Genomic DNA, 15,492 nt, shown 5'->3' with positions numbered 1-15,492 from the left:
TGGTTTGTACTGGGAGCCACTGGTTTGTACTGGGAGCCACTGGTTTGTACTGGTTTATACTGGGAGTGGGTTTGGAGCCGTTACAATGGGGTTCAATAGGGTTCAATGGTACTGGGAGGGCACTGGGAGGGCACTGGGAGGGACTGGGAGGGCACTGGGAGGGACTGGGAGGGCTCTGGGACTCACTGGAATAGCCCTGGAGTCACTGGTTTGTACTGGAAGTCACTGGTTTGTACTGGGAGCCGCTGGTTTGTACTGGTTTATACTGGGAGTGGGTTTGGAGCCATTACAATGGGGCTCAATGGGGTTTAATGGCACTGGGAGGGCACTGGGAGGGCACTGGGAGACACTGGGAGGGCACTGGGAGGGCACTGGGACGGAGTTTAGGAGCACTGGGACTCACTGGTTCATACTGGGAGTCACTGGTTTGTACTGGTTTATACTGGGTGTGGGTTTGGAGCCGTTACAATGGGGTTCAATGGGGTTCAATGGCACTGGGAGGGACTGGGAGGGACTGGGAGGGCACTGGGAGAGACTGGGACGGAGTTTAGGAGCACTGGAAGTCACTGGTTCATACTGGGAGTCACTGGTTTGTACTGGGAGTCACTGGTTTGTACTGGTTTATACTGGGAGTGGGTTTGGAGCCGTTACAATGGGGTTCAATGGCACTGGGAGGGCACTGGGAGGGACTGGGAGGGACTGGGAGGGCACTGGGACGGAGTTTAGGAGCACTGGAAGTCACTGGTTCATACTGGGAGTCACTGGTTTGTACTGGGAGTCACTGGTTTGTACTGGTTTATACTGGGAGTGGATTTGGAGCCGTTACAATGGGGTTCAATGGGGTTCAATGGCACTGGGAGGGACTGGGAGGGACTGGGAGGGACTGGTTTATACTGGGAGGAGGTTTAGGAGCACTGGGAGTCACTGGTTTGTACTGGGAGGGCACTGGAACCTTACTGGTTTAACTGGGACCCACCGGGAAGGAACTGGAGCCTTACTGGTGCCTACTGGGAATGGACTGGTCCAGACTGGTCCTTACTGGTCCGGAATGGTCCTTACTGGTCCAGACTGGTCCTTACTGGTCCAGACTGGTCCTTACTGGTCCAGACTGGTCCGGACTGGTCCTTATGGGTCCAAACTGGTCCTTACTGGTCCAAACTGGTCTTTATGGGTCCAAACTGGTCCTTACTGGTCCAGACTGGTCCTTACTGGTCCAGACTGGTCCTTACTGGTCCAAACTGGTCCTTACTGGTTGCAGGGTGGAGCGCCGGGAGTGGACGCGGCTCAAGGCCAAAGATCGGGGGCCGGGGGCTCAAGGTGGGGCCTGGAAATCCCCAAAATTCCCCCCAAAAAATTCCCCAAAATTCCCCAAATTCCACCCAAAAATTCCCCAAAATCCCCAAAAATTCCACCCAAAAATTCCCCAAAATCCCCCAAATTCCACCCAAAAATTCCCCAAAATCCCCAAAAATTCCACCCAAAAATCCCCCAAATTCCACCCAAAAATTCCCCAAATTCCACCCAAAAATTCGCCAAAATTCATCCCAAAATTCCCCCAAAATATCCCCAAAAATTTCTGAAAATTCCACCCAAAATTCCCCAAAATTCCCCCAAAAATCCTCAAAATTCCCCCAAAAATTCCCCCAAAATTTCCCCCAAAAAATTCCCCCAAATCCCCCAAATTGCACCCAAAAAATCCCAAAAAATTCCCCCCAAAAAATCTCCAAAAAATCCCCCAAAAATTCCCCCCAAAATCCCCCAAAAATCCCAAAAAATCCCCCCAAAATCCCAAAAAATTCCAAAAAAAAAAAAAAAAATCCCCAAAAATCCCAAAAAAATCCAAAAAAATCCCAAAAAAATCCCCAAAAAATAAAAAAAATCCCCCCAAAATCCCAAAAAAATCCCCCAAAAAATCCCAAAAAATTCCCACAAAAATTCCAAAGAAAAGAAAAAAAAATCCCCAAAAAATCCCCCAAAAATCCCAAAAAATCCCCCCAAAAATCCCAAAAAATCCTCCCAAAATCCCCAAAAATTCCCCCAAAAATCCCAAAAATTCCCCCAAAAAATCCCAAAAAATCCCCAAAAAAATCCCAAAAAATTCCCACAAAAATTCCAAAAATTCCCCCAAAAATCCCCAAAAATTCCCCCAAAAATTCCCCCAAAAAATCCCCAAAAATCCCAAAAAATCCCCCAAAAATCCCCAAAAAATTCCCCCAAAAATCCCCCAAAAATCCCCAAAAAATCCCCAAAAATCCCAAAAAATCCCCCAAAAATCCCCAAAAAATCCAAATAAAATCCCCAAAAAATCCCCCAAAAATCCCCAAAAAATCCCCCCAAAAATCCAAAAAAAAATCCCAAAAAATCCCAAAAAATTCCCACAAAAATCCCAAAACTTCCCCCAAAAATCCAAAAAAATCCCCTAAAAAATCCCCAAAAATCCCCTAAAAAATCCCCAAAATCCCCAAAAATCCCCAAAATCCCCAAATTCCCCCAAAAATCCCCAAAACCTGTGGGTTTTCCCGCAGGCCGCGAGGACGCCGTGCTGAGCTACGAGACGGTGACGCAGATGGAAGGTGAATTTTGGGCTGAAATCCCCCAATTTCGGGATTTCCCCTCCTGGGGGGAGCTCGGGACCCCCCAAATTTGGGGGGATTTTGGGGAATTTTGGGGAATTTTGGGCGATTTTGGGGTTTTTTTTTTCTTTTTGCCCTCCCCAGTTCACTACGCGCGGCCGATCATCATCCTGGGCCCCACCAAGGATCGCGTCAACGACGACCTCCTGTCCGAGTTCCCCGAGAAATTCGGGTCCTGCGTGCCCCGTGAGTCACCTGGGCACACCTGGGCACACCTGGGATACACCTGGGATACACCTGGGCCACACCTGGAATACACCTGGGCACACCTGGGCACACCTGGGCACACCTGGGCACACCTGGGATACACCTGGGCACACCTGGGCACACCTGGGCACACCTGGGGGCACACACGGGGAGCTCCTGTCCGAGTTCCCCGAGAAATTCGGGTCCTGCGTGCCCCGTGAGTCACCTGGGCACACCTGGGATACACCTGGGGGCATCAGGAACACACCTGGGCACACCTGGGCACACCTGGGCACACCTGGGCCACACCTGGGCACACCTGGGCACACCTGGGCACACCTGGGATACACCTGAGATATACCTGGGCACACCTGGGCACACCTGGTATACACCTGGGCACACCTGGGATACACCTGAGATATACCTGGGCACACCTGGGCACACCTGGGATACACCTGAGCACACCTGGGCACACCTGGGATACACCTGGGCACACCTGGGGGGCACACACAGGGAGCTCCTGTCCGAGTTCCCCGAGAAATTCGGGTCCTGCGTGCCCCGTGAGTCACCTGGGCACACCTGGGCACACCTGGGCACACCTGGGATACTCCTGGGGGCACCTGGGATACACCTGGGCACACCTGGGATACACCTGGGATACACCTGAGATATACCTGGGCACACCTGGGATACACCTGGGCACACCTGGGCACACCTGGGGGCACACACGGGGAGCTCCGGTCCGAGTTCCCCGAGAAATTCGGGTCCTGCGTGCCCCGTGAGTCACCTGGGCACACCTGGGCACACCTGGGCACACCTGGGATACACCTGGGATACACCTGGGATACACCTGGAATACACCTGGGCACACCTGGGCACACCTGGGCACACCTGGGCACACCTGGGATACACCTGGGCACACCTGGGCACACCTGGGCACACCTGGGGGCACACACGGGGAGCTCCTGTCCGAGTTCCCCGAGAAATTCGGGTCCTGCGTGCCCCGTGAGTCACCTGGGCACACCTGGGATACACCTGGGGGCATCAGGAACACACCTGGGCACACCTGGGCACACCTGGGCACACCTGGGCCACACCTGGGCACACCTGGGCACACCTGGGCACACCTGGGATACACCTGAGATATACCTGGGCACACCTGGGCACACCTGGTATACACCTGGGCACACCTGGGATACACCTGAGATATACCTGGGCACACCTGGGCACACCTGGGATACACCTGAGCACACCTGGGCACACCTGGGATACACCTGGGCACACCTGGGGGGCACACACAGGGAGCTCCTGTCCGAGTTCCCCGAGAAATTCGGGTCCTGCGTGCCCCGTGAGTCACCTGGGCACACCTGGGCACACCTGGGCACACCTGGGATACTCCTGGGGGCACCTGGGATACACCTGGGCACACCTGGGATACACCTGGGATACACCTGAGATATACCTGGGCACACCTGGGATACACCTGGGCACACCTGGGCACACCTGGGGGCACACACGGGGAGCTCCGGTCCGAGTTCCCCGAGAAATTCGGGTCCTGCGTGCCCCGTGAGTCACCTGGGCACACCTGGGCACACCTGGGCACACCTGGGATACACCTGGGATACACCTGGGATACACCTGGGCACACCTGGGATACACCTGGGCACACCTGGGATACACCTGAGATATACCTGGGCACACCTGGGCACACCTGGGATACACCTGGGCACACCTGGGGGCACACCTGGGATACACCTGGGCGCACCTGGAATACACCTGGGCACACCTGGGATACACCTGAGCACACCTGGGCACACCTGGGCACACCTGGGATACACCTGGGATACACCTGGGATACACCTGAGCACACCTGGGATACACCTGGGATACACCTGGGCACACCTGGGGGCACCTGGGATACACCTGGGATACACCTGGGCACACCTGGGCACACCTGGGATACACCTGGGCACACCTGGGGGCACCTGGGATACACCTGGGATACACCTGGGCACACCTGGGGGCATCTGGGATACACCTGGGCACACCTGGGATACACCTGGGATACACCTGGGATACACCTGGGCACACCTGGGCACACCTGGGATACACCTGGGCACACCTGGGCACACCTGGGCACACCTGGGGGCACACATGGGCAGCTCCTGTCCGAGTTCCCCGAGAAATTCGGGTCCTGCGTGCCCCGTGAGTCACCTGGGCACACCTGGGCACACCTGGGCACACCTGGGATACACCTGGGATACACCTGGGCACACCTGGGCACACCTGGGGAGCTCCTGTCCGAGTTCCCCGAGAAATTCGGGTCCTGCGTGCCCCGTGAGTCACCTGGGCACACCTGGGATACACCTGGGCACACCTGGGGGCACCTGGGCACACCTGGGATACACCTGGGCACACCTGGGACACACCTGAGATGCACCTGGGGGCACACACAGGGAGCTCCTGTCCGAGTTCCCCGAGAAATTCAGGTCCTGCGTGCCCCGTGAGTCACCTGGCACACCTGGGCACACCTGGGATACACCTGGGCACACCTGGGCACACCTGGGATACACCTGAGATATACCTGGGCACACCTGGGCACACCTGGGATACACCTGGGCACACCTGGGATACACCTGAGATATACCTGGGCACACCTGGGCACACCTGGGGGGCACACACGGGGAGCTCCTGTCCGAGTTCCCCGAGAAATTCGGGTCCTGCGTGCCCCGTGAGTCACCTGGGCACACCTGGGCACACCTGGGATACACCTGGGGGCATCAGGAACACACCTGGGCACACCTGGGCCACACCTGGGCACACCTGGGCACACCTGGGATACACCTGGGATACACCTGGGGGCACACATGGAGAGCTCCTGTCCAAGTTCCCCGAGAAATTCGGGTCCTGCGTGCCCCGTGAGTCACCTGGGCACACTTGGGCACACCTGGGATACACCTGAGATACACCTGGGCACACCTGGGCACACCTGGGATACACCTGGGCACACCTGGGATACACCTGGGCACACCTGGAATACACCTGAGCACACCTGGGCACACCTGGGATACACCTGGGCACACCTGGGGGCACACCTGGGGAGCTCCTGTCCGAGTTCCCCGAGAAATTCGGGTCCTGTGTGTCCCGTGAGTCACCTGGGCACACCTGGGCACACCTGGGATACACCTGGGATACACCTGAGATACACCTGGGATACACCTGAGCACACCTGGGATACACCTGGGCACACCTGGGATACACCTGGGATACACCTGGGCACACCTGGGGGCACACATGGGCAGCTCCTGTCCGAGTTCCCCGAGAAATTCGGGTCCTGCGTGCCCCGTGAGTCACCTGGGCACACCTGGGCACACCTGGGATACACCTGGGATACACCTGAGATACACCTGGGCACACCTGGGATACACCTGGGCACACCTGGGAAACACCTGGGCACACCTGGGCACACCTGGGATACTCCTGGGGGCATCAGGAACACACCTGGGCACACCTGTGATACACCTGGGCACACCTGAGATACACCTGGGCACACCTGGGATATAACTGGAGGCATCAGGAACACACCTGGGCACACCTGGGATACACCTGGGACAGGTGGGATATACCTGGGCTACCCCTGGGCCACACCCAGATCACATTTATTCCCCATTTCACACCCGTTACCTGTCCCAGGTGTGTCCCAGGTGTGTCTCACCCGTCCCAGGTGTGTCTCACCTGTCCCAGGTGTGTCTCACCTGTCCCACCTGCAGACACGACGCGGCCCAAGCGCGAGTACGAGGTCGATGGCCGCGATTATCACACCTGGGCACACCTGGGCTCCATTAATCCCTCATTTCACACCCGTTACCTGTCCCAGGTGTGGCTCACCTGTCTCAGGTGTGTCCCACCTGTCCCACCTGCAGACGCGGCCCAAGTGCGAGTACGAGGTGGACGGGCGCGATTATCACACCTGGGCACACCTGGGCCCTGTTTATCCCCCATTAATCCCCCATCTCAGGGGTGTTACCTGTCCCAGGTGTGTCACACCTGTCCCAGGTGTGTCACACCTGTCCCACCTGTCCCACCTGCAGACACAACGCGGCCCAAGCGCGAGTACGAGGTGGACGGGCGCGATTATCACACCTGGGCACACCTGGGCCCCGTTTATCCCCCATTTCAGGGGTGTTACCTGTCCCAGGTGTGTCTCACCTGTCTCAGGTGTGTCTCACCTGTCCCACCTGCAGACACGACGCGGCCCAAGCGCGAGTACGAGGTGGACGGGCGCGATTATCACACCTGGGCACACCTGGGCCCTGTTTATCCCCCATTTATCCCCCATCTCAGGGGTGTTACCTGTCCCAGGTGTGTCCCAGGTGTGTCCCACCTGTCCCACCTGTCTCACAACACGGCCCAAGCGCGAGTACGAGGTGGACGGGCGCGATTATCACACCTGGGCACACCTGGGCCCTGTTTATCCCCCATTTCAGGGGTGTTACCTGTCCCAGGTGTGTCCCAGGTGTGTCTCACCTGTCCCACCTGTCCCACCTGCAGACACGACGCGGCCCAAGCGCGAGTACGAGGTGGACGGGCGCGATTATCACACCTGGGCACACCTGGGCCCCGTTTATCCCCCATTTCAGGGGTGTTACCTGTCCCAGGCGTGTCTCACCTGTCCCAGGTGTGTCACACCTGTCCCACCTGTCCCACCTGCAGACACGACGCGGCCCAAGCGCGAGTACGAGGTCGATGGCCGCGATTATCACACCTGGGCACACCTGGGCCCCATTAATCCCCCATTTCAGGGGTGTTACCTGTCCCAGGTGTGTCCCAGGCGTGTCCCAGGTGTGTCACACCTGTCCCACCTGCAGACACGACGCGGCCCAAGCGCGAGTACGAGGTGGACGGGCGCGATTATCACACCTGGGCACACCTGGGCTCCATTAATCCCTCATTAATCCCCTATTTCACACCCGTTACCTGTCCCAGGCGTGTCTCACCTGTCTCAGGTGTGTCCCACCTGTCCCACCTGCAGACGCGGCCCAAGTGCGAGTACGAGGTGGACGGGCGCGATTATCACACCTGGGCACACCTGGGCCCCCTTTATCCCCCATTTCAGGGGTGTTACCTGCCCCAGGTGTGTCCCAGGTGTGTCTCACCTGTCTCACCTGTCTCACAACGCGGCCCAAGTGCGAGTACGAGGTTGATGGCCGCGATTATCACACCTGGGCACACCTGGGCCCCGTTTATCCCCCATTTCAGGGGTGTTACCTGTCCCAGGTGTGTCCCAGGTGTGTCTCACCTGTCCCACCTGTCCCACCTGCAGACACGACGCGGCCCAAGCGCGAGTACGAGGTGGACGGGCGCGATTATCACACCTGGGCACACCTGGGCCCCGTTTATCCCCCATTTCAGGGGTGTTACCTGTCCCAGGTGTGTCTCACCTGTCCCAGGTGTGTCACACCTGTCCCACCTGCAGACGCGGCCCAAGCGCGAGTACGAGGTGGATGGGCGCGATTATCACACCTGGGCACACCTGGGCCCCGTTTATCCCCCATTTATCCCCCATTTCAGGGGTGTTACCTGTCCCAGGTGTGTCTCACCTGTCTCACCTGTCTCAGGTGTGTCTCACCTGTCCCACCTGCAGACACGACGCGGCCCAAGCGCGAGTACGAGGTGGACGGGCGCGATTATCACACCTGAGCACACCTGGGCCCCCTTTATCCCCTATTTCACACCCGTTACCTGTCCCAGGCGTGTCTCACCTGTCCCAGGTGTGTCACACCTGTCTCACCTGTCCCACCTGCAGACACGACGCGGCCCAAGCGCGAGTACGAGGTGGACGGGCGCGATTATCACACCTGGGCACACCTGGGCCCCGTTTATCCCCCATTTCAGGGGTGTTACCTGTCCCAGGTGTGTCCCAGGTGTGTCTCACCTGTCCCACCTGTCCCACCTGCAGACACGACGCGGCCCAAGCGCGAGTACGAGGTGGACGGGCGCGATTATCACTTCGTGGCCTCGCGGGAGCGGATGGAGAAGGACATCCAGGGCCACAAGTTCATCGAGGCGGGGCAGTACAACAGCCACCTGTACGGCACCAGCGTCCAATCGGTGCGCGAGGTGGCTGAGCAGGTGAGGGCACACCTGGGCACACCTGGGGGCACCTGGGGGAGTGTGGGAACACACCTGGGCACACCTGGCTAAAGCTGGGATACACCTGGGACACACCTGAGCTCACCTGGTCATACCTGGGCACAGCTGGGGCACACCTGAGCTCACCTGGTCATACCTGGGCACAGCTGGGGCACACCTGAGCTCACCTGGTCATACCTGGGCACAGCTGGGGCACACCTGAGCTCACCTGGTCATACCTGGGCACAGCTGGGGCACACCTGAGCTCACCTGGTCATACCTGGGCACAGCTGGGGCACACCTGAGCTCACCTGGTCATACCTGGGCACAGCTGGGGCACACCTGAGCTCACCTGGTCATACCTGGGCACAGCTGGGGCACACCTGAGCTCACCTGGTCATACCTGGGCACAACTGGGGCACACCTGGGTCACACCTGGGGCATACCTGGGCTCACCTGTGGCACACCTGGGCTCACCTGTGTCACCTGCAGGGCAAGCACTGCATCCTGGACATGTCTGGGGTCACGTGGGTGTGGTCTGGGCTTACCTGGGGCACACCTTGGGGACACCTGTGGCACACCTGGGCACACCTGTGGCTCACCTGGGGCACACCTGGGGCACACCTGGGCTCACCTGAGCTCACCTGTGTCACCTGCAGGGCAAGCACTGCATCCTGGACATGTCTGGGGACACCTGGGTGTGGTCTGGGCTTACCTGTGCCACACCTGGGCACACCTGGGGCACACCTGGGCACACCTGTGCCACACCTGTGCCACACCTGGGCACACCTGTGCCACACCTGTGCCACACCTGGGCTCACCTGTGTCACCTGCAGGGCAAGCACTGCATCCTGGACATGTCTGGGGTCACGTGGGTGTGGTCTGGGCTTACCTGGGGCACACCTGGGCACACCCGGGTCACACCTGGGGCACACCTGGAGCACACCTGTGGCACACCTGGGCACACCTGAGCTCACCTGTGTCACCTGCAGGGCAAGCACTGCATCCTGGACGTGTCTGGGGACACCTGGGTGTGGTCTGGGCTTACCTGGGGCACACCTGGTGCACACCTGGGCACACCTGCGCCACACCTGGGCTCACCTGTGTCACCTGTGTCACCTGCAGGGCAAGCACTGCATCCTGGACGTGTCGGCCAACGCCGTGCGGCGGCTCCAGGCGGCGCAGCTGCACCCGATCGCCATCTTCATCCGGCCCAAGTCCCTGCAGAACGTGCTGTGAGTCACCTGGGCACACCTGGCACACCTGGGCACACCTGGGCACACCTGGGCACACCTGGGCAGTGATTTTGGGGGGATTTGGGGCGGTTTTGGGGCTCCCATTGCCAACTTCATCCGGCCCAAGTCCCTGCAGAACGTGCTGTGAGTCACCTGGGCACACCTGGGCACACACCTGGGCACACCTGGGCACACCTGGGCACACACCTGGGCACACCTGGGCACACCTGGGCACACCTGGGCCTACATGGGTTACACCTGAGCACACCTGGGCACACCTGGGCACACCTGGGCACACACCTGGCACACTGGAGCACACCTGGGTTACATCTGAGCTCACCTGGGCACACACCTGGGCACACCTGGGCACACCTGGGCAGTGATTTTGGGGGGATTTTGGGCGGTTTTGGGGCTCCCATCGCCATCTTCATCCGGCCCAAGTCCCTGCAGAACGTGCTGTGAGTCACCTGGCACACCTGGGCACACCTGGGCACACCTGGGCAGTGATTTTGGGGGGATTTTGGGCGGTTTTGGGGCTCCCATCTCCATCTTCATCCGGCCCAAGTCCCTGCAGAACGTGCTGTGAGTCACCTGGCACACCTGGGCACACCTGGGCACACCTGGCACACCTGGGCACACCTGGGCACACCTGGGCACACCTGGGCAGTGATTTTGGGGGGATTTTGGGCGGTTTTGGGGCTCCCATCGCCATCTTCATCCGGCCCAAGTCCCTGCAGAACGTGCTGTGAGTCACCTGGCACACCTGGGCACACCTGGCACACCTGGGCACACCTGGGCACACCTGGCACACACCTGGGCACACACCTGGGCAGTGATTTTGGGGGGATTTTGGGCGGTTTTGGGGCTCCCATCTCCATCTTCATCCGGCCCAAGTCCCTGCAGAACGTGCTGTGAGTCACCTGGCACACCTGGGCACACCTGGGCACACCTGGGCACACACCTGGGCACACACCTGGGCAGTGATTTTGGGGGGATTTGGGGCGGTTTTGGGGCTCCCATCGCCATCTTCATCCGGCCCAAGTCCCTGCAGAACGTGCTGTGAGTCACCTGGCACACCTGGGCACACCTGGGTTACACCTGGGCACACCTGGGCACACCTGGGCACGCCTGTGTTACACCTGGCACACTGAAGCACACCTGGTACACACCTGGGCACACCTGGTACACACCTGGGCACACCTGGTACACACCTGGGCACACCTGGGCACACCTGGGCACACACCTGGGCACACCTGGGCACACACCCGGGCACACCTGGGCACACACCTGAGCTCACCTGGGCACACACCTGGGCACACCTGGGCACACCTGGGCACACACTTGGGCACACCTGGGTTACACCTGAGCACACCTGGGCACGCCTGTGTTACACCTGGCACACTGAAGCACACCTGGTACACACCTGTGCACACCTGAGCACACCTGGGCACACCTGGGCACACCTGGGCACACACTTGGGCACACCTGGGTTACACCTGAGCACACCTGGGCACGCCTGTGTTACACCTGGCACACTGAAGCACACCTGGTACACACCTGTGCACACCTGGGCACACCTGAGCACACCTGGGCACACTTGGGCACACCTGGGCACACACCCGTGCACACCTGGGCACACTTGGGCACACCTGAGCACACCTGGGCACACCTGGCACACCTGAGCACAGCACACCTGGTACACACCTGGGCACACCTGGGCACACACTTGGGCACACCTGGCACACTGGAGCACACCTGGGTTACACCTGAGCATACCTGGGCACACACCTGGGCACACCTGGGCACACACCTGAGCACACCTGGGTTACACCTGGGCACACCTGGGCACACCTGAGCACACCTGGGTTACACCTGGGCACACCTGGGCACACCTGAGCACACCTGGGTTACACCTGGGCACACCTGGGCACACCTGGGCACACCTGAGCACACCTGGGTTACACCTGGTCACACCTGGGCACACCTGGGCACACACCTAGGCACACACCTGGGCACACCTGGGCACATACCTGGGCACACTTGGGCACACCTGGGCACACACCTGAGCACACCTGGGTTACACCTGGGTTACACCTGGGCACACCTGGGCACATCTGGGCACACCTGGGCACACCTGGGGGCACCTCAGCACACCTGGGTTACACCTGGGCACACACCTGGGCACACCTGGGCACACACCTAGGCACACACCTGGGCACACCTGGGCACATACCTGGGCACACTTGGGCACACCTGGGCACACACCTGAGCACACCTGGGTTACACCTGGGCACACCTGAGCACACCTCGGCACACCTGGGCACATCTGGGCACACCTGGGCACACCTGGGGGCACCTGAGCACACCTGGGTTACACCTGGTCACACCTGGTCACACCTGGGCACACCTGGGCACACCTGGGCACACACCTAGGCACACACCTGGGCACACACCTGGGCACATACCTGGGCACACTTGGGCACACCTGGGCACACACCTGAGCACACCTGGGTTACACCTGGGCACACCTGGGCACATCTGGGCACACCTGGGCACACCTGGGCACACCTGGGGGCACCTCAGCACACCTGGGTTACACCTGGGCACACACCTGGGCACACCTGGGCACACACCTAGGCACACACCTGGGCACACCTGGGCACATACCTGGGCACACTTGGGCACACCTGGGCACACACCTGAGCACACCTGGGTTACACCTGGGCACACCTGAGCACACCTCGGCACACCTGGGCACATCTGGGCACACCTGGGCACACCTGGGGGCACCTGAGCACACCTGGGTTACACCTGGTCACACCTGGTCACACCTGGGCACACCTGGGCACACTGGGCACACACCTAGGCACACACCTGGGCACACACCTGGGCACATACCTGGGCACACTTGGGCACACCTGGGCACACACCTGAGCACACCTGGGCACACACCTGGCACACCTGAGCACACCTGGGCACACTTGGGCACACCTGAGCACACCTGGGCACACCTGAGCACACCTGGGCACACACCTGGGCACACATCTGGGCACACCTGGGCACACCTGGGCAGCCATTCTGGGCGGACTTTGAGGATTTTTCGGTCGTTTGGGCACAGAGAGGGAAACTGAGGCAGGAGGGGGCGTGGCCATGTAGGAAAGCAGAGGGGCTAATTTGCATAATGGGTGGGGCTTTGAACACGGTGGGTGGGGGGGCTGTGATTGACAAGTGGGAAGTGGGTGTGGTTTTGAGGATGGCCTCAGGGAATGAAGCTGGGATGTGGGCGGGGCTTGTGGGCGTGTCCTGGGAATTCCAGATGTGATGGGCGTGGCCAGATATTTATGGGAATATTTGGGGCGTGGCCAGGTGATGGTGGGCGTGGCCAGGTGAACTGGGTGGTCTCCTGGGAACTGTGGGCGTGGCCAGGTGTGGTGGGCGGGTCTGTGGGGATTGTGGGTGTGGCCAGGTGAGGTGGGCCTGGCTGTTGGTGGTTGTGGGCGTGGCCAGGTGAGGTGGGCGTGTCCCAACCTGGCCCCGCCCCCCCAGGGAGATCTCCAAGCGCGTGAGCGAGGAGCAGGCGCGGAAAGCGTTCGACAGAGCCACCAAACTGGAGCAGGAGTTCACCGAGTGCTTCTCAGGTGAGACACACCTGGGCACACCTGGGCACACCTGGGGGCACCTGGAACACACCTGGGCACAGCTGGGATACACCTGGGCACACCTGGGGGCACCTGGGCACACCTGGGCACAGCTGGGATACACCTGGGGGCACAGCTGGGATACACCTGGGGGCACCTGAGACACGCCTGGGCACACCTGGGATACACCTGGGATACCCCTGGGGGCACCTGGGCACAGCTGGGATACACCTGGGCACACCTGGGACACACCTGGGCACACCTGGGACACACCTGGGATACACCTGGGCACACCTGGGGGCACCTGGGATACACCTGGGGGCACCTGAGATACACCTGGGCACAGCTGGAATACACCTGGGGGCACCTGAGACACGCCTGGGCACACCTGAGACACACCTGGGGCACACCTGGGGGCACCTGAGACACACCTGGGCACACCTGAGACACACCTGGGGCACACCTGGGGGCACCTGAGATACACCTGGGCACACCTGAGACACACCTGGGGCACACCTGGGGGCACCTGAGATACTCCTGGGCACACCTGGGGGCACCTGAGATACACCTGGGCACACCTGGGATACACCTGGGCACACCTGGGGGCACCTGGGATACACCTGGGCACACCTGGGACACACCTGGGGGCACCTGAGACACACCTGGGCACAGCTGAGACACACCTGGGCACACCTGGGATACACCTGGGATACACCTGGGCACACCTGGTGGCACCTGAGACACACCTGGGCACAGCTGGGACACACCTGGGCACACCTGGGTGCAGCTGGGATACACCTGGGGGCACCTGAGATACACCTGGGGGCACCTGGGGGCACCTGGGCACACCTGGGCACACCTGGGCACAGCTGGGATACACCTGGGGGCACCTGAGACACGCCTGGGCACACCTGAGACACACCTGGGCACACCTGGGGGTACCTGGGATACACCTGGGCACACCTGGGGGCACCTGAGACACACCTGGGCGCACCTGGGATACACCTGGGCACACCTGGGGGTACCTGGGATACACCTGGGCACACCTAGGATACACCTGGGATACACCTGGGCACACCTGAGACACAGCTGGGCACACCTGGGATACACCTGGGATACACCTGGGATACACCTGGGCACACCTGGGGGCACCTGGGATACACCTGGGGGCACCTGGGATACACCTGGGCACACCTGGGGGCACCTGGGATACACCTGGGCACACCTAAGACACACCTGAGACACACCTGAGACACACCTGGGCACACCTGGGCACACCTGAGACACACCTGGGCACACCTGGGATACACCTGGGCACACCTGAGACACAGCTGGGCACACCTGGGATACACCTGGGATACACCTGGGGGCACCTGAGACACACCTGGGGGCACCTGGGATACACCTGGGCACACGTGGGGGCACCTGAGACACACCTGGGCACACCTGAGACACACCTGGGCACACCTGGGCTCACCCAAAATCCATCCAGGAACCCTCAAAGAGCCCCAAAATTCACCAAACCCTCCCCAAAATCCCCCCCAAAATTCCCCCCAAAATTCCCATTTTTTTTTTCCCCTACACAAAGATCCCGACCGGCCCCAAATCCTCCCCAAAATCCCTGAAATTCCTCTAAAAAAAAAAAAAAATCAATTTTTTAGTTCATCT

General features: G+C 60.2%; 1 protein-coding gene across 1 annotated transcript in view; it reads left to right on the top strand.

Moving 5' to 3' along the window:
• DLG4 (discs large MAGUK scaffold protein 4) overlaps nt 1-15,492 on the top strand; it is a 54,694-nt gene that overhangs the window by 37,168 nt on the left and 2,034 nt on the right. Inside the window, 6 exon segments of the mRNA XM_059872590.1 lie at nt 1,259-1,317; nt 2,526-2,573; nt 2,718-2,819; nt 8,779-8,951; nt 10,077-10,186; nt 13,733-13,824. Of these exon segments, the coding sequence (XP_059728573.1) occupies nt 1,259-1,317; nt 2,526-2,573; nt 2,718-2,819; nt 8,779-8,951; nt 10,077-10,186; nt 13,733-13,824 (584 nt within the window).

This window comes from Haemorhous mexicanus, chromosome 37 (assembly GCF_027477595.1).
Source record: "Haemorhous mexicanus isolate bHaeMex1 chromosome 37, bHaeMex1.pri, whole genome shotgun sequence".
Classification (NCBI taxonomy): Eukaryota; Metazoa; Chordata; class Aves; order Passeriformes; family Fringillidae; genus Haemorhous; species Haemorhous mexicanus.
Note: the sequence above shows the minus strand (reverse complement) of the source record. Positions and strands in the feature narration are given on the sequence as shown.